Source organism: Hyla sarda, chromosome 8 (assembly GCF_029499605.1).
Source record: "Hyla sarda isolate aHylSar1 chromosome 8, aHylSar1.hap1, whole genome shotgun sequence".
Taxonomy (NCBI): domain Eukaryota; kingdom Metazoa; phylum Chordata; class Amphibia; order Anura; family Hylidae; genus Hyla; species Hyla sarda.
This window is the reverse complement of record NC_079196.1, coordinates 218,953,056-218,978,553: the sequence shown is the minus strand read 5'-3', so window position 1 is coordinate 218,978,553 and position 25,498 is coordinate 218,953,056. Positions and strand designations below refer to the sequence as shown.

Here is a 25,498-nt window from a genome sequence, read left to right as displayed (position 1 = left end):
CGTAATTACGAATATTCGTTTTGTTTTTTTTTTCACAGTACACATCACAGTGATCATCCCTCTCTGCTTCCAGCTTGTGTGGTCTAAAGAAGGCTCTAATACTACTGTGTGAGACCGGTGTGCGAATTTTCGCATATGCTAATTTTCGCATATTCGAATTTTCGCGTAAGCTAATTTTTGTGTATGAACATTTTCGCATACGTGAATGTTCGCATATGCGAAAATAAAACGAGAATATTATGAATATGCGAATATTCGCGAATATATGACGAATATTTGTCCATATATTCGCGAATATTCGCGAATTCGAATATGGCCTATGCCGCTCAACACTAGCCGCTAGAATCCACTTCTGATATGTTATTTAGTAATAAGGGCTACACAATGGCCATAGAAATGTGTAGGTGACTCAGTCGCAGGAGGACGATAGGTGATCTGAGCGTCCGCTGGTGACCCAGCCCTGGCATTATGGGGGGGGGGGTGGGTGAGGATGTGACAGCTGAGGATGGTGGGGGTGGTGGTACTGGGGGCTCAGGTGACATCTTGTGATAACTCTCAGGTAGGGAACTTGCTGATCTGAGAAGATGCAGTAAATGTCGCACGATTCATAGAATTCTAGGGGATCTCCTCCCACTATAATGAAGATTATCATTGCCACCGATTATATCCCATCATGGCTGCTGGTAGTGATCAGATTATATACTGTATGGATTGCCAAAGTGGACCCCACAGACAGCAGCATTTCCCCACCAGGGTGCCTCCAGCTTTTGCAAAACTACAACTCCCTGCATGCTGGGAGTTGTAGTTTTGCAACAGCTGGAGGTTGCGGCGGCTCAAATTGTGATGTCACAACGCTGACGCCGCCTTCACGGATCTTTTAAAGGAACGGAAGGATCCATCACCAGCATCCTCAAAATGTAAGTAAATAATTCCATGTGAAGAGAGGGGGTATAATTAAGGGGGGGGGGAGGGAGGGGGTGTGGGAGGGGTTGTAATTAAGGGGGGGAGGGAGGGGTGTAATTAAGGGGGGGGAGGGAGGGGGTGTAATTAGAGGGTGAAGGGAGGGGGGTGTAATTAAGAGGGGGTGCGGGTGGAGGGTGCCAAACAAAGGGTCCGCCCCGGGTGCCAAATGCTCTAGGTACGCCCCTGGATGACTGATATATAGTAGACGACCAGTCATTCCATGGTGCCCTTCACTTCAAATATAATGCAATTTAAAGGAGTAGTCCAGTGGTGATTCAGTGGTGAGCAACTTATCCCCTATCCTAAGGATAGGGGATAAGTTGCAGATCGCGGGGGGGCCGACCCCTGGGGCCCCCCGCGATCTCCTGTACGGAGCCCCGACAGCCCGCTGGAAGGGGGCGTGTCGACCTCCGCACGAGGCGGCGGCCGACACGCCCCCTCAATACAACGCTATGGCAGAGCCGAAGCGCTGCCTTCGGCAATCTCCGGCTCTGCCATAGAGATGTATTGAGGGGGCGTGTCGGCCGCCGCCTCGTGCGGGGGTCGACACCCGCTATCTCGGCGGAGAGCCGGGGCCCCGTACAGAGAGATCGCAGGGGGCCCCAGCGGTCGGACCCCCCGCGATCTCAAACTTATCCCCTATCCTTAGGATAGGGGATAAGTTTTTCACCACTGGACTACCCCTTTAAAGAGGTACACCTATCAGTCATAGCTGGGCTTCTCTTTACATGGGGCAAAGATCTATTTCTCTTATTAAAGAGGTTATTCCAAGACTAAAGGGGTATTCTGGCTTTATGCATCTTATCCCCTGTCCTTTTGATAGGGAATAAGATGTATAATCGCAGGGGTCCTGCCGCTGGGGGACCACACGATCTCAGTGCAGCCCCCGGCATTGTGTGCCAGGCGATGCCTCCGAGACAGGGACGTGACATCACGGCCACAACCCTAGTGACATCACGCCCCACCCCCTCCATTCATGGAGGGGGCAGGGCGTGACATCACTAAGGGCATGCTCAACCACATGCTCCACTGCTGCTCATTCTGGACTATGTTCAGAAGTCCCATTGACAGGGAACGGAGTGGTGGCCAAGCTTGAGCCTTGTCATTCCATTAATCCAGGAGATAAGTGACCTCCATTCTTTTTATCAACGGGGATCCCATCGGTCAGACCCCAACCAATCAGCTAATCATCTCTTATCCTGTGGATAGGGAAAAACCTTCAATCTTAGGATAACTGGATAACTTAGGATCAGCTGTCTCCAGAAAGTTAAACAGATTTGTAAATTACTTCTTTTAAAAAAAATCTTAATCCTTTCAGTACTTATGACCTGCTGAAGTTGAGTTGTTCTTTTCTGTCTAAGTGCTCTCTGATGACACGTATCTCGGAAACTGTCCAGAGTTGAAGAAAATCCCGATAGCAAACCTCTTCTACTCTGTGCAGTTCCCGAGACAAGCAGAGATGTCAGCAGAGAGCACTGTTGTCAGACAGAAAAGAATAACTCAACTTCAGCAGCTGATAATTATTCAGCAGGATTAAGATTTTTTGATAGAAGTAATTCACAAATCTGTTTAACTTTCTGGAGCCAGTTGATATATAAATTTTTTTTTTTCCTGGAATACCCCGTTAAGAACGACACCCCTGAAATCATGTTCCCCTGGACTTATATTGGTCTTTTTCTAGAAGACGTACCATAAGACATACTTACTGCCACAGTTCTGGACAGTCACCGGTTTTAAAGCCTTTGTTATTTCCAATCCAATGTTAGACCTAAAAAAGAAATAAATGGTTGGGTAGTAAAAGAAAAACAAGCATAGAAAAGATTTCACAGCCTTTATGATGAAACATCTATTTTTGCACTTCAGATAACATAGTTAATATACAGGGTGTGAACATTTTTGGAAGTGCCTCTAAATGCTAAGATAAGGTTACATATAGAATCCTTATATCCTTCTATTAATCATTTTGGCTAGGAGCCATATCTAAACTGTTCCTCGCCTAGGTGTGCTTTGCTTCTTTAATACATTTAGGTGGAAGTGGAATAATAACCAATCTAGAGGTGTAAAATGCTGAAACCACTGTGTTCTACCGAAGATCTGATTCTATGGTCAAGGTCATGGATGATGACCCAGGTGGTACCTACTGAAGTAATGGTGTAGGTTCATACAGTGCTGCCACCACCATACAGTGCACACATTTTAATACTGTGCTGTAATGTCAGTTTCTGTGTTTTTGCTTTTTTCTGTTTTAGGTCCGATTCAGACATTAGGTTTGTGTCTGAACAGTTTTTGTGTTAATTCTCCCCGGTTTGGGAAGAGTTAATGCTTTCAGCCTATGACAGCTTGGGTGTGGTTATTTTGACCCGAGCTCTGCTGGAACTCTATACATGGTTATTAGATCTGTACTCTGACCATGTCTTGTTTATGATGCATGATTTTTAACCATGGTTATCTGTAGTGTTGAGCGGCATAGGCCATATTCGAATTCGCGATATTTTGCGAATATATATGGACGAATATTTGTCATATATTTGCTAAATTCGCATATTTGTAATATTCGCAGCATATTTTCGTAATTAGCATATGCAAAAATTCGCATATGCTAAAATTAGCATATGGGAAAATGAGCATATACAAAAATTAGCATATGCGAAAATTCAAATATGCAAAAATTTGCATATGCGAATTTTCGCATATGCGAAAATTCGCATGCCAGTCTAACACAGTAGTATTAGAGCCTTCTTTACACCACACAAGCTGGAAGCAGAGAGGGATGATCACTGTGATGTGTACTGTGAAATTTTTTTTTATAAAAAAACCAATATTCGTAAATGCGAATATATAGTGCTCGAATCTCGAATTCGCGAATATGCGATATTCGCGAATAAAATTCGCATTGCGAATATTCGCGAGCAACACTAGTTATCTGTCCTGTTTGATTTATAGATTTTAGCCTGCTTTGTTTTAGTACTTTTGTTGGGTTTTAATATTTTGTATGTTCGTTCTGCATTTGCTTTGTGTTGCCTTCACACTGTGCGTTATGTCAGTCCTGTTTTTACCTTGTATATTTCTGCTACTCCTAGGATAGAATCTTGCTCTGAGCCTTGTGCTAATCCGTCTATCTAGGAGTGAGTGATTCTTGTGCCTGTACCCGTGTTTGCTTGTATATAGTATTTTTTTGTTTCCTCTTAGGCCAGTATCCAGATCACTTGGTGGAGAGTGCTTGCTGGCTAGGAGTCTATTTGGCTTTGGTATTGATGTCCTTCCATGCTTGGAGTGGGGTGTCTAGTGTGTTCCTTGTTCTGTGTCCAGTGTGAACAGTGCTTTTGATTTCCTAACCCGTTTTATGTTAGTATGCTATATGCTGCCTAGTTTGATTTTAGATATCTGTTCTTGTTATTGTATTCCCGTTATGTTTCTGACTTGTCCTCGACTTGTACAGTTCCATTTGTTTTAACGACTTTGATGCACATGCACTTTAGTGCAAGGAAGGGACCGGCTCCTTGTTGTCGATCCATCATTTAGGGTGGATGGGCAAGTAGGCAGGGAGAGTAGGTTATAGGGACAGCTTCAGGGCTCACTTCTCCCTGCTCACCCCTTAAATCATGGCCTCTTGAAAAAGATAGCGAAACGTGCGTTGAGGTCAGGGTACGTGCCGGAGCAGGTCGGCGACATAATGGGTGAGCGTAATGCTGTACTTATGCATATGCAACTGTGATAGAGCAATATATAGTATTGATGTTTTTGGGGTCTCTATGAGGAGTTACCTGTATTCCATTCCCAAATAGACTATTATATGGAGTTTTTCCGGTTAACCTATTACATGCCTGCAAGATATTTACTAAGTACATAATGTATGGTCCAGCAACTGGTACCTTCCCCTCCATGCACATTTGTATTGAAAGTTGTTCATATTATGCGTTATATATGTTTTTAATGGAAAGTAAATGAAGTATATGATTTTATTACACTCTGAATATTGGTATAAGCTCTTTTTGTTCTTTAAGTATACAATATATCATGGAGCGATATATGTACTACAGTAGGATCATTTGGGGATAAGGTCACAACATAAGTACAGTGATGATAATAAGAGACCCCCACCCCATCAGAACTATTGTGTATTCATTATATCAGGACATGTACAGTATCTAATGGCAATTTTATAGATACACATGGTGGCTCTACGGCCACATTCAGATGATATACGAAAAAACTGGGCACAAAACCACCACGTGTAGGTGACATCAGATGGCTTCTCCTTGATGGAGAAGACTTTCAGAGAAGCCGCCATACTGTGCTGAAATAACATAAAGGGGAAGATTTATCAAAACCTGTGGAGAGGCAAAGTTGCCAGTTGCCCATAGCAACCAATCAGCTTGCTTCTTTAATTTCTCAGAGGCCTTTGTTTGAGGCCACTGATCTGTAGGCAACAGGAAGGAACCTGGTGGATGTTATTAGTTCAGATCGGATATTGAAGTCCTGTTACGTTCACTATTGTCCAGATTTATCAAACTGCGTGAGAGGAAAAATAGAGGGATTTTCCCACAGCAACCAATCACAGCTCAGCTAACGAGCTCTGGTAAAGTGAAAGTGAAAGTTTGATAAATCTGGGCCTATGTGTCGGACTGTTGCTATGTAGGGGTATTTAATCTTTTTATTTTTATTGTTTGTCATGTGACCAAATCTAATCATCACCTGTTGATAAGAAGCTGCTCCACCTCGGTCAGATAGGAGTGGTCCCGATTGACGGAGTTCATGTGGGTCAGGGCCTCACACGGGTAATGCTTTGGCTTGACGCAGTAGAAGGCCTCTCCATCCCTCTTGTCTATATATCTGCAGATTTCCTCCTCCGTGTCCAACTCGAAGCCGCATTCACTGTTCACATACTCAGTTGCACTCGTGAAATTTCCGGTGTACTTGATATTGGCAAAACCCTGATTCTTTGCCCTCCATAAGGCAGAGACGGCCTCACTGGGGTGCATGAGTAATACCGATATGTGTACGGACCCCGCCCAGAACAAGGTGAATTTTACCATGTAGGTCCCATCTTTATTGTCTATGATGCTTCCGCTCGCGCTACTGTTTGTATCGGGGGAGTATATTCTGGCCCTCAGGTAGTCTCCACCATAGGATTTCCTGTTGCCGGAATAGTCATTGGCCGTCACTTTAACCTGAAGCTGGTCCCCAATGCAATACTTAGATTTTGGGTTGGTGATAATGGCCATGCTCTCCTGCGCACTGGTTGCCTCCACTATATCATCGATCGTCCGTTGGGGAATTCGCTTGTCAATCTTATTGTATAGGTCCTCAATTTCACCGTCTGTCGCCATTGGGCCCGGTGAACCGGGGGCAGTATTGGGCGACTGGCAGGAACACATCTGAAGCATGTTTATTTTAGGCATCTGAAATAAGAAGACAACTTGTAAAAAGCTTAACCCCCAAAATCACCAAACCCAAAAAAATGTGGACCATTGCATAAGTCACAACCCTTTCAGGCCCGTATAGAAAGGGATGCAGCTGGGCGCTACGGCTGTATGTGTAATGGTGGAGGTGGGACGTGACATAAATCAGATTCTTAAAGGTTCAAAGAGACATAAGCAGTTTAATTACAAAGCTCCTAGAAAAGTACTTCTGAAGGCTAAAAATGGCTTGACTCATAAACCCCTCCCCTCTGGTAGTCCTCTCAGCCAAAATGTGAAGCTCAGAGGAGTCACATGAGTCACCGTTGCCCCGATCTCTAAGAAACAAGCAAAACCTTAATATACGTAATTCAGGATAGCGGGATCCCATGTCCTCCAGTCTCCCGAGGAGGATAAAGGGAAAATCAACCCCTGGAAATGTTTAGGTTTTTTAACCTAAATAAATTCTAATTCTGCTCATATTATTGGTAATAGCTTTGTTTTTTGAAAATAAAATTTGTACATTGAGTCCATGTACTGTAGATGCTCGGATGTCACATAACAAGAATGGTAAAATCTAAAGTGCTAACACTGGTGACCCGATCCCGGTTGAAATCATTTCCTGTAATGTCACCATATCCAATGACATCATTTCCTACCATGGAGGGCCCATTAAATCAATAGGGTTATGTTTACTTTTTTCTGTATGTACCTGCATTTTATTTTGGTTAAAAACCAGCCAAAGGACCGACGTTATGACTGCCACCACCAGCGCCGATTTTAAGGAAATCTTCATTTTCCACTGTCCCGAAATCTCCTGGAAAACAAGTTGTGTAAGAGTAACAAGGTGACACTAAGTGCTTAGATGTGTATGGTACGAGATCATGACTGAATGTATTGGCCAGTGTGGTGACTCCATTTTATTCTTTGACTTTTGATTTAGGTTGCGTACAAAGGCGGAGAAGACCCATAGAACAATAAGAGTGGCCAGCCTCAGCCCTTCCTCTAACTTTAAAGGGGTAATCCAGGAAAAAACTTTGTTTATATACATCAACTGGCTACAGAAAGTTAAACAGATTTATACATTATTTCTATTAAAAAATCTAAATCCTTTCAGTACTTATGAGTTGCTGAAGTTGAGTTGATCTTTTCTGTCTAAGTGCTCTCTGATGACACCTGTCTTGGGAACTGTCCAGAGTAGAATCAAAATTCCCATAAACAAACCTCTTCTACTATGTGCAGTTCCCGAGACAAGCAGAGATGTCAGCAGAGAGAACTGTTGCCAGACCGAAAAGAACAACTCAACTTCAGCAGCTGATAATTATTGGAAGGATTAAGATTTTTTAAATAGAAGTCATTTACAAATCTGTTAAACTTTTTGGAGCCAGTTGATATAGAATACCCCTTTAATGTTCACCATACCATCATGTATTGGGAACCATCAAAATAAAATTACATCGGGGTATGGGTATTTATGCATTTCCCTGTTAGTGGTTCTAGAGTTTACTATGAAGCCTTGTAGACCAACCATCGAGGGCAACTGGGAAATTTTGGCTTAGTGAATACATAACCCCACAGCTCTATGTTAATCCCACTACAGGGCCAATGGTGGATCCCAAGGACAACTTTTGACCCTTGACCATTAGTATCCGTGGACCCATTATGGCATAAGAATCATACTGTGGGCCCATGGGTATCTTACCCACCTGAGTCCCACATCAAGCAATAGTGAGATGTGTTGAAGAATTTAGTCCATTCTATTACCTGCTCAATCTTTTGAGGGTTCACATAGGATGGGAGCATCTTTAGTCCACAATGGCCGTAGTCAGGGAAATTGGGGATGAACTTTGAGGGGAAAAAGAGAGAAGATTTATTAAAATAATCCAACAAATCAAATGATCTATCAGGTTATATGTGAATTACAAGAAATACGCCCTAGTGGCATGTAATGGCTCCAATGTCTCCTCCATATGGGCTTGTATTCTGTTGGACCTTTAGGGCCCATTAAAGGGGTATTCCGGGCAAAAACATTTTATCCCCTATCCAAAGGATAGGGGATAAGATGTCTGATCGCAGGGGGCCCGCTGCTGGGACCCCTCGCGATCTCCCTGCAGCACCTATGCGGGCGCTGAATCTCCAGTTTCGGAAACCTCCAGGTTTCCGGGACTGGGGACGTGACGTGACGCCATGCCCCCTCCATTCATGTCTATGGGAGGGGGCGTGACGTCCGTCACGCCCCCTCCCATAGACATGAATGGAGGGGGCGTGGCGTGACGTCATGTCCCCAGTCCCGGAAACCAGGAGGTTTCTGAAACTAGAGACGCAGTCCTCACATAGAATGCGGGTGCTGCATGGAGATCGCGGGGGGTCCCAGCAGCGGGCCCCCCCGCGATCAGACATCTTATCCCCTATTCTTTGGATAGGGGATAAAATGTTTTTGCCCGGAATACTCCTTTAACACTCCAGAATTCTGTGCAGCAGCCTCCCATTGTTTTCAGTAGGATTCCCTGCACCATTCACACTACGGACTTTCCGCCGTGAAAATTCATGATTCACAGTCTCTGCCGACAGAATGAACATGTTCATTCATTTGGCGTAATCCGCTCTGAAATGCATTGCTGTTTATGGAGATGGCGGATTTCCAAGCAGTCCTGATTCAGTCGGCGCCCGCTTCAGACAAAATCTCTGCTTTAGAATGTCTCCAGTAGAGAGTGTGAATGGGGCCTTATTGTGTCCATTGTTATTGAAGTCCATTATAGTGTAGCAGCCCGAGCCTCCAACCTTTTGCTCTACACTAAACGATTCCAACCAAGTTTTGGGATCTCCAGCACTGCTACCTCATTTTCTCATGGTGGCAGCATGAAAGCTAGGACCCCTCCCATCGGAGCCCTAAAAAAATTCCGAGACACCTCCCAGCAAAGCTCAGTATAAGGACCACCCTAACCACTCTCCGGTGACTACCATAGTATTTATAACAGCGAGGTACAGCAATGACGTTCAAGACACGACTATACACCGCCATAGATGCACCCGGTATCCATAAGGAAATACAATAGCGGTAAATATGATGTACTGTGCAAGTTAACTATTTATTCCTCAGCGTCAAATAAATAAAGTCAAGAAGAGACGAGCCGAGACCACAGCTTATGTGGGAAATATGAAATCACGTCCCCGGCTCTCCTCCTGTGTGTCACGTCCCCCCCTCCCCACCCCCCTCATCGCCTTCGCTCGCAGCAGCCCCCGCCCCCGCTCTCCCACCCACTGTTAGCCGTTACAAGAGTACAACTCCCAGCATGCCCTGTCAGTGAGGACATGCTGGGAGTTGTAGTTTCAACAGCTGGTAGTGGCGGGCGGGTGGTCAGGGAACGGCGCTTGCCGACTGCAAGGAATATGAAACTACACTGTAACGTCATATTTCCCAGCCTAAGCTGTAATTGGCTGGCCAGTCTCGTCTCGGCCAATTACAGCTCAGGACGGGAATTTTTTTTTTTTGTGTGCCTTAAACGTTAATTTTGTGCGGGCTCAACAGGAAACAATGGGGCCCAACAGATGCCATTGACTTTTATTGGGTCGTCGGGCAATGTTGTTTTTTCTGGTGGGAGTAGCAGGAGGAAAAAACGTTGCATGATGTATTGTATCTCCCGCTATTCTCCCCGGCGGTCGGCGCGCTGCCGCGTCACAAAGGCAGTGAAAGAAGCTTAGTTGGATATCATTTCAATTGTATGGACCACGCAAATGTTTTTTCACAACTGTGATTTTAGATCAGAAAAGTCACCGAGGAGAGGAGGTGGGTTACAAAGCGTTGTTCTGAAGTCATTTAACCCCTTAAGGACTCAGGGTTTTTCCGTTTTTGCACTTTCGTTTTTTCCTCCTTACCTTTTAAAAATCATAACCCTTTCAATTTTCCACCTAAAGATCCATATTATGGCTTATTTTTTGCGTCGCCAATTCTACTTTGCAGGGACATTAGTAATTTTACCCAAAAATGCACGGCGAAACAGAAAAAAAAATCATTGTGCGACAAAATCGAAAAAAAACACGCCATTTTGTAACTTTTGGGGGCTTCCGTTTCTACGCAGTGCATATTTCGGTAAAAATTACACCTTATCATTATTCTGTAGGTCCATACGGTTAAAATGATCCCCTACTTATATAGGTTTGATTTTGTCGCACTTCTGGAAAAAATCATAACTACATGCAGGAAAATTTATACATTTAAAAATGTCATCTTCTGACCCCTATAACTTTTTTATTTTTCCACGCATGGGGCGGTATGAGGACTCATTTTTTGTGCCGTGATCTGAAGTTTTTATTGGTATGATCGGACTTTTTGATCACTTTTTATTCATTTTTTAATGGTATAAAAAGTGACCAAAATACGCTTTTTTGGACTTTGGGATTTTTTTGCGCGTACGCCAATGACCGTGCGGTTTAATTAATGATATATTTTTATAGTTCGGACATTTACGCACGCGGCGATACCACATATGTTTTTTTTTTTTTTTTTTTACACTGTTTTATTTTTTTTATGGGAAAAGGGGGGTGATTCAAACTTTTATTAGGGAAGGGGTTAAATGACCTTTATTAACACTTTTTTTTAACTTTTTTTTTGCAGTGTTATAGGTTCCATAGGGACCTATAACACTGCACACACTGATCTCTTATACTGATCATTGTTATCCCATAGGGACCTATAACACTGCACACACTGATCTCTTATACTGATCATTGTTATCCCATAGGGACCTATAACACTGCACACACTGATCTCTTATACTGATCATTGTTATCCCATAGGGACCTATAACACTGCACACACTGATCTCTCATCCTGATCACAGGCGTGTATTAACACGCCTGTGATAAGTGTTATCGGCGCTTGACTGCTCCTGCCTGGATCTCAGGCACGGAGCAGTCATTCGTCGATCGGACACCGAGGAGGCAGGTAAGGGCCCTCCTGGTGTCCGGTCAGCTGTTCGGGACGCCGCGATTTCACCGCGGCAGTCCCGAACAGCCCGACTGAGCAGCCGGGTCACTTTCCCTTTCACTTTAGAAGCGGTGGTCAGCTTTGACCGCCGCTTCTAAAGGGTTAATACCGCACATCGCCGCGATCGGCGATGTGTGGTATTAGCCGCGGGTCCCGGCAGTTGATGAGCGCCGGGACCGACGCGATATGATGCAGGATCGCGTCGCAATCCCGCTTCATATCGCGGGAGCCGGCGCAGGACGCAAGTATACGTCCTGCGTCGTTAAGGGGTTAATGGTTTTTGCTTATGTGTGCTAGATAAATGGTATCCAAAAGAGATTTATTGGTGTTTGCTTATGTGAGCCAAATTTATCAACCCTGTGTGATAGTATAATAAATATGTCATACATAAGCAAAACCAAAAGCAAGAAAAAAAAACGACAGAATGCGCTTATAAAAGCAACGATGATAAATGAGCGTTATAAAAGGCAAAACAACACGAAAAAGCCGTCACGGATCAAGTATTAATGGAATTACATTTTTTTTTCAATCGTTTGGAGTGCTGCAGTGAATATTTTCTGTAGATAGATACATACATATGAGATAGATAAATAGATAGATATGATATACAGTAGATAGACAGACAGACAGACAGACAGATAGATAGATAGATAGATACATACATACATATGAGATAGATAAATAGATAGATATGATATACAGTAGATAGACAGATAGATAGACAGACAAATAGATATGAGATAGATAGATGTGAGATAGATAGATAGATAGATAGATAGATATGAGATAGATGGATAGATATGAGATAGATAGATATGAGATAGATATGAGATAGATAGATAGATATGAGATAGATAGATAGATATGAGATAGATAGATATGAGATAGATAGATAGATATGAGATAGATAGATAGATAGATATGAGATAGATAGATAGGAGATAGATAGATATGAGATAGATAGATAGATAGATATGAGATAGATAGATATGAGATAGATATGAGATAGATAGATAGGAGATAGATAGATATGAGATAGCTAGATAGATAGATATGAGATAGATATGAGATAGATAGATAGGAGATAGATAGATATGAGATAGATAGATATGAGATAGATATGAGATAGATAGATAGATATGAGATAGATAGATATGAGATAGATAGATAGATATGAGATAGATAGATAGATATGAGATAGGCTGTTACGTTTTTAGGGATAGTTATAGATACGGTGGCTATGGAATAGGGTTGCTCGCAAATATTCGCAATTCGAATATTATTCGCGAATATCGCATATTCGCGAATTTCGCGAATATAGCGCTATATATTCGTAATTACGAATTTTCGTTTTTGTTTTTGTTTTTTTTTCACAGTACACATCACAGTGATCATCCCTCTCTGCTTCCAGCTTATGTGGTGTAAAGAAGGCTGTAATACTACTGTGTGAGACCGGTGTGCGAATTTTCGCATATGCGAATTTCTGTTTATGCTAATTTTTTGTATATGCTAATTTTCGTATACGCGAATTTCTGTTTATGCTAATTTTTGTATATGCTAATTTTCGTATACGCGAATTTCTGTTTATGCTAATTTTTTGTATATGCTAATTTTCGTATACGCGAATTTCTGTTTATGCTAATTTTTGTATATGCTAATTTTCGTATACGCGAATTTCTGTTTATGCTAATTTTTGGTATATGCTAATTTTCGTATACACGAATTTCTGTTTATGCTAATTTTTGTATATGCTAATTTTCGCATACGCGAATTTTTCGCATTTGCGAAAATAAAACGAGAATATTACGAATATGCGAATATTCGCGAATATATGACGAATATTCGTCCATATATTCGCGAATTCGAATATGGCCTATGCCGCTCAACACTACTATGGAATGCAGGTTGCCTGTAGACAAGCTCGGGGAGTTGAAACTGGCGGTGGAACATGGGCATCGGGCTAGGAAGCTGAGGTTGCGGGAGGTCCAGTTGCTCTTAGGGAGGTTGAATTTTGCCTGTAGGATCATGCTTATGGGGAGGGTGTTCTGCCGCCGCTTGTCAGCGGCCATGGCTGGGGTGGTGCGGCCGCACCATTTCATTCGCCTTTCCGCAGACTTGCAGGAGGATTTGGGGGTTTGGAGCGACTTTTTAAGCCAGTACAACGGCCGGTCGCTCATCATGGACAAGCCGGTTTCTAATGGGGACCTGGATCTCTTTATGGACACTGCGGGTAGTTGCAGGTTCGAAGCTTACTTGGGGGGGGTGAATGATGTGTGGGTTCTTGGCCTGAGGCTTGGAGGACGGCCGGGCTGACGAGGAACTTGCCACTGTTGGAGCTATTTCCCATTATTGTTGCTGTGGAGATTTGGGGCGAATCGTTGAGAGGTAGAAAGGTGTGTTTCCACTGCGACAATATGGGGGTGGTCCAAGCCATTAACGGACAGACGGCGAATTCTCTGCCTGTGGTTAGTCTGCTGCGTAGGCTAGTTTTGAAGGGGCTCGAGCTTTGTTGCTCTGCATGTTCCTGGGGCTGCTAATGAGGTCGCTGATGCTCTCTCTTGTTTTCAGTGGGAGCGTTTTCGAGAGTTGGCACCAGAGGCTGCGGAGGGGTCGGTCCCTTGTTCCGACTGGATGTGGAATCTGGTGTAGCGTTGGCCATGGGTCTGGTCAGCCGGTCCGTGATTGGGGATACCTGGGCGGCATACCGTCGCTGGTGGGTGGATTGGGAAGCATTGGTTGAGCGTTTGGGCCTGGGGAGGGCCGATTCGGAGTGGGAGGCGGCAGTTCTTTTTTATGTGGGCAGGGCATTTTGCGAAGGGGTCTCCCCTTCTGGGCTGGGTCGACGGCTGTCGACCCTTGCCTTTTGGTTTAAAGCGAAGGGGCTTCCGGACGCTACGAAATGCTTTCTGGTTCGGCAGGCTCTTAAGGGTTTCCGGAAAGGGGTCGCTCATAGGGATACCAGAAAGCCGGTATCTTTTTTGTTGTTGGTAGAATTGGGGCAGCGTTTGGATGGGGTGAGTACTTCTCGTTATGAGGTCATTTTGTTTAGGTTGGCTTTCATCCTGGCGTTTTTTGGGGCGTTTCGGATTTCGGAGCTGGTGGCTCCCAGTAAATCTCGGTTGGAGGGACTTCTTTTCGTGGACGTCCGGATTGTGGATGAGGTGTTGGAATGCCTGCTGCGCCGTTCCAAAATGGACCAGGCGGGTAGAGGCAGAGTGGTGAGGTTGGCCTCGTTGGAAGGGTCTCTAGTTTTAGGTCCTCTTTTAGTGCATGCTGATGTTTTTTTTTTGTCCCGCTTCCAATTCACGGCGGTCTTTCGCAAGTGTTTGCGAGAGGCTGGCTATGGGGTGGAGGAATACAGTTCACATTCCTTTCGGATTGGCGCTGCGACCAAGGCGGCTCGGTGGGGCTTGGTGGCCCGATTTGATTAAGCGTATTGGGAGATGGGACCATTTTAAACTGTGTGTGCGGCCTCATTTGTTATGATTGTTGTTTTGTTCTGTGGCTGGTATCTGTTTTTCTTTTCTTTCAGATTCGTTGAGGTGCTTGGTCTGAATCATGGGGCACTCTTACGTGTCCAGGGGGGAGTCAAGAGCTGCCGTCCAGCCTGCTGGTCGGCAACTGGGGTTTCCTCGGGAGGAGGTGGAGGTACAGTGGTTGGGGCAGGGCGGTATGCGGTGGCCAGAGCTATTGCCTTGTGTCCACTACTATGCTAGGATGGATAGGGACCCTGACGTCGTGGTGGTCCACCTTGGGGGCAACGAACTGGGTTTTCGGTCATCTAGGGTGTTGCTGCGGGACATGAAGCTGGATCTGCTTCGTTTATGGTCAGCCATGCCGGGGCTGATATTGGTCTGGTCTGACATGATGCCCAGGAAGAACTGGAGAAGAGCTAGATCGGTGGCTGGACTGAACAGGGCTAGGGCCAAAGTTAATAGGGCGATTGGACAGTTTGTGGCCCGGGATGGTGGTATAGTAGTTTGGCACAGGGAGCTGGAGAAGGGTGAGCCTGAGTTCATGGACTCGGACGGGGTGCACCTTAATGTGTTTGGTATGGATCTCTGGTTACTGGAAATCAAGGAGGCGGTAGGTCGCGCAGTGTCTGTTTGGCGGAACGTAGTCGGGTAAGGGGTCACCCGCCTGCGTTGTGGAAGGGGCAGGAGAAGGACCTAGAGGCATCACTGTACGTTGGTAATTTGGAAGGTAATATGGGGCGTGGAGGTACACGCCTCGGTGGTACGGTGTCTGTGGCTAGGGGGGCCCAGAGAGGATACGGGGCTCTGAAGGGGGTGCTCCCAGGCCAGGTGTTGGACGGCTGGGAGCAAAAGTAGGAGCCTCTCAGGAAGTTAATGGATGGATTTGGAAACTGGAGTGGACGGTGCCTCTGGGTCCTCTTCTATGTTATTTATGTTTCAAATGGGGTTGTTCAAGTTTTACATTGTTGTATAATGTTCATACAGAGTTATTTATAAAAGTTACAATGTTTTAATTGTTGAAAATAAATTGGGCTGCTGTGGCCTTTGCACCAAGAAATGTGTGTTTGTCTTTAATGGTGGGGATGGTTGGTAAAAGGGGTAGAGTGCTGAGACCAGCAGCTGTAATCTCCCATAGACCCGCAGGTCCTTAAGCCGGCATGAAGTAAGGTGTGTGTGTGTGGTTTCACTATTATGCTTTTTACACCATGTCTTATACTTCAGTCACCTTCAAAGCTGCACTCACTATTCTGCTGTTACACCATGTCTTATACTTCAGTCACCTTCAAAGCTGCACTTACTATTCTGCTGTTACATCATGCCTTATCTTCTAGTTACCTTAAGAGCTGCAGCCACACTTCTGCTGTTACATCATGACTTATCCTGTCACCTTCAGAGCTGCAGCCACTATTCTGCTGTCACATCATGTCTTATCCTCCAGTCAGCTCCAGAGCAGCACTCTTTATTCTGCTCTTGCAACATATCTTATAACCTCCAGAGCTGGACTTACTATTCTGCTGCCTTATACTGCAGTCACCTCCAGAGCTGCATCGGCTGTCTGGGGGCAATGGGAGTGTGATTGCTGTAGTCACATTCCTATCACTCTCAGACAGGGGGGGCGGGATTGTTCTGTCCACACCGATGTACACGTACAGCCCTGTACTCACTGTTGTGCTGCCTACACTTGCAGCCTGTACTCATTGCCGTGCTGCCTACACTTACAGCCTGTACTCACTGCTGTGCTGCCTACACTTACAGCCTGTACTCACTGCCGTGCTGCCTACACTTACAGCCTGTACTCACTGCTGTGCTGCCTACACTTACAGCCTGTACTCACTGCCGTGCTGCCTACACTTACAGCCTGTACTCACTGCTGTGCTGCCTACACTTGCAGCCTGTACTCATTGCCGTGCTGCCTACACTTACAGCCTGTACTCACTGCTGTGCTGCCTACACTTACAGCCTGTACTCACTGCTGGGCTGCATACACTTGTAGCCTGTACTCACTGCTGTGCTGCCTACACTTACAGCCTGTACTCACTGCTGTGCTGCCTACACTTACAGCCTGTACTCACTGCTGGGCTGCATACACTTACAGCCTGTACTCACTGCTGTGCTGCCTACACTTACAGCCTGTACTCACTGCCGTGCTGCCTACACTTACAGCCTGTACTCATTGCTGTGCTGCCTACACTTACAGCCTGTACTCATTGCTGTGCTGCCTACACTTGCAGCCTGTACTCATTGCTGTGCTGCCTACACTTGCAGCCTGTACTCACTGCTGTGCTGCCTACACTTACAGCCTGTACTCACTGCTGGGCTGCCTACACTTGCAGCCTGTACTCACTGCTGTGCTGACTACACTTACAGCCTGTACTCACTGCCGTGCTGCCTACAGTTACAGACTGTACTCACTGCCGTGCTGCGTACACTTACAGCCTGTACTCATTGCTGTGCTGCCTACACTTACAGCCTGTACTCATTGCTGTGCTGCCTACACTTGCAGCCTGTACTCACTGCTGTGCTGCCTACACTTACAGCCTGTACTCACTGCTGGGCTGCCTACACTTGTAGCCTGTACTCACTGCTGTGCTGCCTACACTTGCAGCCTGTACTCACTGCTGTGCTGCCTACACTTGCAGCCTGTATTCACTGCTGTGCTGCCTACACTTGCAGCCTGTATTCACAGCCGAGCTGCCTACACTTGCAGCCTGTACTCACCGATGTGCTGCCTACACTTGCAGCCTGTACTCACTGCTGTGCTGCCTACACTTGCAGCCTGTACTCACTGCTGTGCTGCCTACACTTGCAGCCTGTACTCACTGCCGTGCTGCCTACACTTGCAGCCTGTACTCACTGCTGTGCTGCCTACACTTGCAGCCTGTATTGGCCTGTAGCCAAATTTCAGGTATCAGAGGAAGCCTTCCTCTCTAGTGCCTGAAGTCTGTCTGCGCTGACTCCACCTCCCCTGTTGGTGTATGTCAGTGAGGCAGAGCCAGCATTGCGATCTCCCTTCTGGACGGCAAATACTGGAGCCATGATGGAGCTAGCTAGGAACAGAGACGGATGCACAGACCTAGCTTAATCCTTCCAGTACTTATCAGCTGCTGTATGCTCCAGAGAAAGTTATTTTCTTTTTGAATTTCCTTTCTGTCTGACCACAGTGCTCTCTGCTGACACCTCTGTCCATGTCAGGAACTGTCCAGAGCAGGAGAGGTTTCCTATAGGGATTTGCTCCTGCTATGGACTGTTCCTGACATGGACAGAGGTGTCAGCAGAGAGCACTGTGGTCAAACTAAAAATAATTCCAGAAAGAAATGCAACTTCCTGTAGAGCATACAGCAGCTGATAAGTACTGGAAGGATTACAATTTTTAAATAGAAGTAATTTACAAATCTGTATAACTTTATGGAGCCAGTTGATTTAAAAAAAAAAAAATAGTTTTCCACCGGAGTACCCCTTAATGACCAGCCAGTGTCGAGGTCATTAATGGCAGACCTCATCTCTACAACAAGGAAACCGGTGAGACAGGACTTGGGCGAACTTTAATATGATGTGAAGCAAATTGGCCACAGGGTGGACAACATTCCGATCAACATACTTTACGGCCACGCCGCTTGACAAGACCATGCCTTCCCTCCCCCCCTCATTACAGAGGCACTAGTCTATATACCCCATCACCCCCATCAGACTGTACAGAGGGAAAACTATATTGTATGTGGGTGTCTATAAAGGGTATATTGTAGGGCCCGGGCCCCATGTGGTGTCAGTCAACCCCTGGATAGATACATAGATATGAGATAGATACATAGATAGATATCAGATAGATAGATATACAGTGGGGATCAAAAGTTTGGGCACCCCAGGCAAAAATGTTAATTAATGTGCATAAAGAAGCCAAGGAAAGATGTAAATCTCCAAAAGGCATCAAATTACAGATTAGACATTCTTATAATATGTCACCAAAAGTTACATTTTATTTCCATCATTTACACTTTCAAAATAACAGAAAACAGAAAAATGGCGTCTGCAAAAGTTTGGGCACCTGCAGAGTTAATATCTTGTACTGCCCCCTTTGGCAAGTATCACAGCTTGTAAACGCTTTTTGTAGCCAGCCAAGAGTCTTTCAATTCTTGTTTGAGGTATCTTTGCCCATTCTTCCTTACAAAAGTCTTCCAGTTCTTTGAGATTTCTGGGCTGCCTGTCACGCACTGCTCTTTTAAAGGTCTATCCATAGATTTCATTTATGTTGAGGTCAGGAGATTGTGAAGGCCATGGCAAAACCTTCAGTTTATGCCTCTTAATGTAATCAAGTTAGCATACAAAATTTGCTGAAATTTTATGGAATCAATTTTTCCTTCTACTCGTGAGATGTTCCCTGTGCCACTGGCTGCAATACAACCCCAAAGCATGATTGATCCACCCCATGCTTAAAGGAGTACTCTGAGGCAAAACTATTAAGCACCATTATAAAGCATATCTCTAAGTTCACTTCCCGCCTAATGCCAGCCCCCACTATTGCGGTGCGGTCCCATATCTGAATATGCATAACCCACCTCGTTTCCCCAGCAGTGATTCGCTGCGTGTAGTAAGCGCCTCTCATTCGTTCCTCCTATCACTGTTCGAGCGGCGTGCCAGCCAACTCCAGGGAACGCTGCTTCTCCGGCACAAAAGCTACAGCTATTTGAGCTGTTAGCTACTTTTGTGCGCCGGCTGCAGCGATTAGGAGGAGCTGATTGGAGGAGGCAGAGTGGGAGGAGATGGCGTAGTGGCAGGGGGTGGGTAAAGCAACAAGGGGAGGCAGCAAGGGGCGTTATACATTATAATTTCAGGGGTGGGGAACAGGAGTAAGGGAGGTCTTGCGAGCGGAAGAAGTGTAGTAAGCATGATGGGAAAACGTCATTCCTGACGTCACGGCCATGCTTACAGTACCCGGAAGTAAGCGAAATTACCGGGGAGAATTACAGGAGAACGGCTAGACCGATTTGGGCGACCAGGACCTCAAATGAAAGGTATTCCAGGACACTTCACTATGGTGTCAGATTTTTGGGTATCAGAGTACTCCTTTAACAGTTGGACAGAGGTTCTTTTCATTAGATTCTGTTCCCCTTCTTCTCCAAACGTACCTTTGCTCATTCCGGCCAAAAAGTTCAATTTTAACCTCATCGGTAGTGTTGCTCGCGAATATTCGCAATTCGAATTTTATTCGCGAATATCGCATATTCGCGAATTCGCGAATATTCGCGAATATAGCGCTATATATTCGTAATTACGAATATTCTTTTTTTATTTTATTTTTATTTTTTTTCACAGTACACATCACAGTGATCATCCCTCTCTGCTTCCAGCTTATGTGGTGTAAGAAGGCTCTAATACTACTGTGTGAGACTGGTGTGCGAATGTTCGCATATGCGAAAATTAGCACATGCAAATTTTCGCATATGCTAATTTTCGCTTATGTTGATTTTTGTATATGCAAATTTTCGTATATGTTAATTTTCGCACACGCGAATATACGCATATGCGAAAATAAAACGAGAACACGAATATTCGTCCATATATTCGCGAATATTCGCGAATTCGAATATGGCCTATGCCGCTCAACACTACTCATCGGTCCACAGAACTTGTTTCCAAAATGCATCAGGCTTGTCTATATGTTCATTTGCAAAGTTCAAACGCTGATTTTTGTGGTGAGGACGTAGAAGAGGTTTTCTTCTGATGACTCTTCCATGAAGACCATATTTGTACAAGTATCTCTGTATAGTGGAATAGTGTACCACAACTCCAGTGTCTGCCAGATCTTTCTGGAGGGATTGTGTAGTCAAACGTGGGTTTTGAATTGTTTTTTCACACAATCCTGCGAGCTGTTCTGTCAGATATTTTCCTTGGTCTTCCAGATCTTGCTTTAACTTCCACTGTTCCTGATGACTGCCATTTCTTAATTACATTCCGAACAGAAGATATTGACATCTGAAAACGTTTTGCTATCTTCTTATAGCCTTCTCCAGCTTTGTGAGCGTCAACTATTTTCAGTTTCAGATTTCTAGACAACTGCTTAGAAGAACCCATGGTGCTGATTGTTGGGGCAAGGTCAGATGATTCTGGGCATTTAAAACCTTTGAGATTGGCATCACCCGGTCTTCCCAGATGATGATTGAGAACAATCCATGACACTGGCAGGTCTCAGCTTTGTAAAGGGGGCAGTGCATGCTATAAATTCTGCAGGGTGCCCAAACTTTTGCAGACGCCATTTTTTTGTTTTCTGTTATTTTGAAAGTGTAAATGATGGAAATAAAATGTAACTTTTGGTGACATATTATAAGAATGTCTAATCTGTAATTTGATGCTTTTGGAGATTTTTCCATCTTTCCTTGGATTCTTTATGCACAATAATACAAATTTTTACCTGGGGTGCCCAAACTTTTGATCCCCACTGTATAGATAGATAGATAGATAGATAGATAGATAGATATGAGATAGATAGATAGGTAGACATGTAGATAGATAGAAATGAGATAGATAGATATGAGATAGATAGATATGAGATAGATAGATATGAGATAGATATGAGATAGATAGATAGATAGATACGAGATAGATAGATAGATATGAAATAGATAGATATGAGATAGATAGATAGATATGAAATAGATAGATATGAGATAGATATGAGATAGATAGATAGATATGAAATAGATAGATATGAGATAGATATGAGATAGATAGATAGATAGACATATAGATAGATAGATATGAGATAGATAGATATGAGATAGATAGATAGATATGAGATAGATATGAGATAGATAGATAGATATGAGATAGATATGAGATAGATAGATATGAGATAGATATGAGATAGATAGATATGAGATAGATAGATATGAGATAGATATGAAATAGATAGATAGATATGAGATAGATAGATATGAGATAGATAGATATGAGATAGATAGATATGAGATAGATATGAGATAGATAGATATGAGATAGATATGAGATAGATAGATAGATACGAGATAGATAGATAGATATGAAATAGATAGATATGAAATAGATAGATAGATAGATAGATAGATAGATAGATATGAAATAGATAGATATGAGATAGATATGAGATAGATAGATAGATATGAAATAGATAGATATGAGATAGATATGAGATAGATAGATAGATAGATAGATAGACATATAGATAGATAGATATGAGATAGATAGATATGAGATAGATAGATAGATAGATAGATATGAGATAGATAGATATGAGATAGATATGAGATAGATAGATAGATAGATATGAGATAGATAGATATGAGATAGATAGATATGAGATAGATAGATAGATATGAGATAGATATGAGATAGATAGATAGATAGATATGAGATAGATATGAGATAGATAGATATGAGATAGATATGAGATAGATAGATATGAGATAGATATGAGATAGATAGATAGATAGATATGAGATAGATATGAGATAGATAGATATGAGATAGATAGATATGAGATAGATAGATAGATAGATAGATATGAAATAGATAGACGTAATAAAACATAAGTAGCTTCTCCAGTTTTGTTGCCCACACTATGCATGGTCTCTGTTCACACCTATATAATAGTAATCATTTCTGACTTACCTCTGTTTTTGGCGCAGTTCTCCGCTCATCCTGTCATGTTCACCTCCTGCCCTGTCCGTACCTGTGCTCTGTGTCTGGACACATGGGGATTATACTCAGTGACTGGGACTTTCTGGTCCGACCTGTTCACACAGCAGGAATCACCGCCTACGAGTCCTGGAGATCACAGGACGCTTCATTCATTACAGGAGAGAAGATACTTATAATAAAAGGAAGTCAAACACCTGCATCAGGTGAGCAATCCACCTTCATAGGGGTCTCCTCTCCTTAAAGGGGTACTCTGCCCCTAGACATCTTATCCCCATTCCAATCGTTTAGAGCGTCGGGTGTAGCGCCGGAGGCTTGTGACATCACGGCCGCGCCCCCTCAATGCAAGTCTATGTCACGCCCCCTCCCATAGACTTGCTATTGAGGGGGCGTGGCCGTGATGTCACAAGCCTCCGCCCCGCATTGCCAGTCATCCGGCACAGAGCGAACTTGTGCACCGGATGTCTGGGGTGCCGCAGCCAAGATTGCGGGGGTCCCTTTGGATAGGGGATAAGATGTCTAGGGGCGGAGTACCCTTTAGCTTCTAGGGGTCAGTATTACCTGCACCTTATCACCATCCCCAATTGTCACAGTCACATGCATGAAGAGGGGTACTCTGTGGGGTGAAAATGAAGGGCCTGAGAGGACGATTACCCGGAGATAAAACCCTGCATTAAGTCATTACCCCCTCCATCAAGATCCACCCCCCATTACACAAAAGAAGACAACAATTATTATATTATTATCCCACACAGAGGACAATTGCCATAACTGGTTGCTGGAAGCATATTGAAGCCTGACGCAAAAAAAAATGGGATCCCAGGCTATTAAAACACTTTTAACTTATATGTTTGTACCAAAATATTGCCAGACAATGCTTCATACTACTTAAATACACAGTAATGCCCAAATACAACTTTATTTGTTGCTCAAATAATACCTGTATACAGTGCCTAAAACGTAAAAGGGTTAGTGGTAAAGTCCCTGGTGGCCTAGAGCTGGGGTTAGTGGTAAAGTCCCTGGTGGCGTAGAGCTGGGATTAGTGGGGGAAGTCCCTGGTGGCCTAGAGCCGGGGTTAGTGGTAAAGTCCCTGGTGGCGTAGAGCTGGGATTAGTGGGGAAGTCCCTGGTGGCCTAGAGCTGGGGTTAGTGGTAAAGTCCCTGGTGGCCTAGAGCTGGGGTTAGTGGTAAAGTCCCTGGTGGCCTAGAGCTGGATTAGTGGGGAAGTTCCTAATAGTCTACAGCTGCTGATTTATTGGTTATGAGTAATAATCAAAATGAGTATATAAAGACAAAGGTTATACATATATGTATCTTAAATCAATATGACACATATAGAACATTATTTAAAGGAAAACTGTCACTAAACCCAAACAAACCCCCCCTCCCCCCGGCCCTAAACAGAGGTACTGGCTGGTAGTGCGGGGACGCTGATCAATATGATGTCTACTATGCCCCGTTCCATCCAGCCTGTTCGCCCGTTATTCTTCATTTTTCAACATATGCAAATCATCTTCTAACTGGCACGGGTGGGGTTACTGCCTTCATCTGGCACTGTGACGTCAGCACCGCTTGTCCGCAGCACTGACCAGCTTATGCATATTCATGCCCTCCCTCCGACATCTCCTCTCCTCCCCGCTCTGTACAGGACTCCACTCCGCATGTGCCGGCTCCTGTGTACACCACGGAAGCGGCTTCAGCGCAGTGGAGTCACGTACAGAGCGGGGAGGAGAGGGAGATGCCGAGGGAGGGCATGAATATGCATAAGCTGGTCAGTGCTGCGGACAAGCGGTGCTGACATCACAGTGCCAGATGAAGGCAGTAACCCCGCCCATGCCAGTTAGAATATGATTTGCATATATTGAAAAATGAAGATAACGAGGCGATACGGCTGGGACGGATCGGGGCATGGTAGGCATCATATTGATCAGCGTCCCCCGCACTACCAGCCAGTACCTCTGGTTAGTCCAGGGGGAGGGGGTTTAGTGACAGTTTCCTTTAAGTATTATTTAATATATAAGCGAAATGACTACATATATGAAGCATGTAAAATAAGAAATGCATAGAACATCTATAGAAGCACACTAAGCTTATACAGATAGTAGCTATATAGAGGCTACAGAATTACAATAGCTACAAGCGACGGAGTTGTACACACATCAGTCTACCACATGGTCAGCAAATCAAATCTATGGCACCACTCCCGAGAGAATGTTATACCAAGATGAATACAGAACGGACATCCCCCCCCCCCCCCCCCCCCCCCCCCTACTCTTTTGAGATAGGAAATACAAGTGACGGGATCGGTAACACTATTGGGGATATAATTGACACAAACCTTAACACGAGCCCGTCTGCAACAATTTAGATGGAGCCGATTGCCGGGAGCTCATGATGTCGTAGCCCCACCCGCCCTCATGACATCACGCCCCCGCCCCCTCAATGCAAGTCTATGGGAGGGGGGCGTGGCAGCTTGCCACGCCCCCTCTCCCATAGACTTGCATTGAGGGGGCGGGATGTGACATTCATGAAGGGGCGGGGCTACGACGTCACGAGCTCCCGGGCGCCGTGGCTCCAGAGCTTTTCAACAGTTTGTTCCAAACGCTGAGCAGCGGAGTACCCCTTTAAACTCTGATTCTTACCCTCTAAGAAGTTAACTTGTTGTTTCCAGTTGCATGTAACAAAGTAGCTATTGTATATAGAAGCAAAGAAAAGAGGAAAAGACATAACATAACATTATAATGTTACCGGGTATCTTTCCATGACACACCGCAAGCACCTGGAACGGTCTCTCAGGGTCTTCATCTTGGCATGCGCTGGGGGCAGACTTCTTACTTACCTCATGACTAGTGTTGCTCGCGAATATTCGCAATTCGAATATTATTCGCGAATATATCGCATATTCGCGAATTCGCGAATTTTCGCGAATATAGCGCTATATATTCCGTAAATTACAGAATATTCGTTTTTTTTTTTTTTTTTTTTTCTTCACAGTACACATCACAG

At 44.4% G+C, this 25,498-nt stretch overlaps 1 protein-coding gene across 4 annotated transcripts in view; it reads right to left on the bottom strand.

Moving 5' to 3' along the window:
* LOC130284083 (NXPE family member 1-like) overlaps positions 1–25,498 on the bottom strand; it is a 57,084-nt gene that overhangs the window by 6,698 nt on the left and 24,888 nt on the right. For 2 of the 4 annotated variants that reach the window (XM_056534067.1, XM_056534071.1), the window contains exons 2-6: positions 22,467–22,622; positions 8,127–8,207; positions 7,075–7,179; positions 5,659–6,365; positions 2,670–2,731 (exon numbers count right to left, since the gene is read on the bottom strand). In XM_056534067.1, coding sequence (XP_056390042.1) covers positions 2,670–2,731; positions 5,659–6,365; positions 7,075–7,179; positions 8,127–8,165 — 913 coding nt within the window. In that variant the 5' untranslated portion in view covers positions 8,166–8,207; positions 22,467–22,622. Of the gene's footprint in view, positions 1–2,669; positions 2,732–5,658; positions 6,366–7,074; positions 7,180–8,126; positions 8,208–22,466; positions 22,645–25,498 lie in introns of those variants that run through there. The other 2 variants (XM_056534068.1, XM_056534069.1) reach the window with 2 other exon arrangements.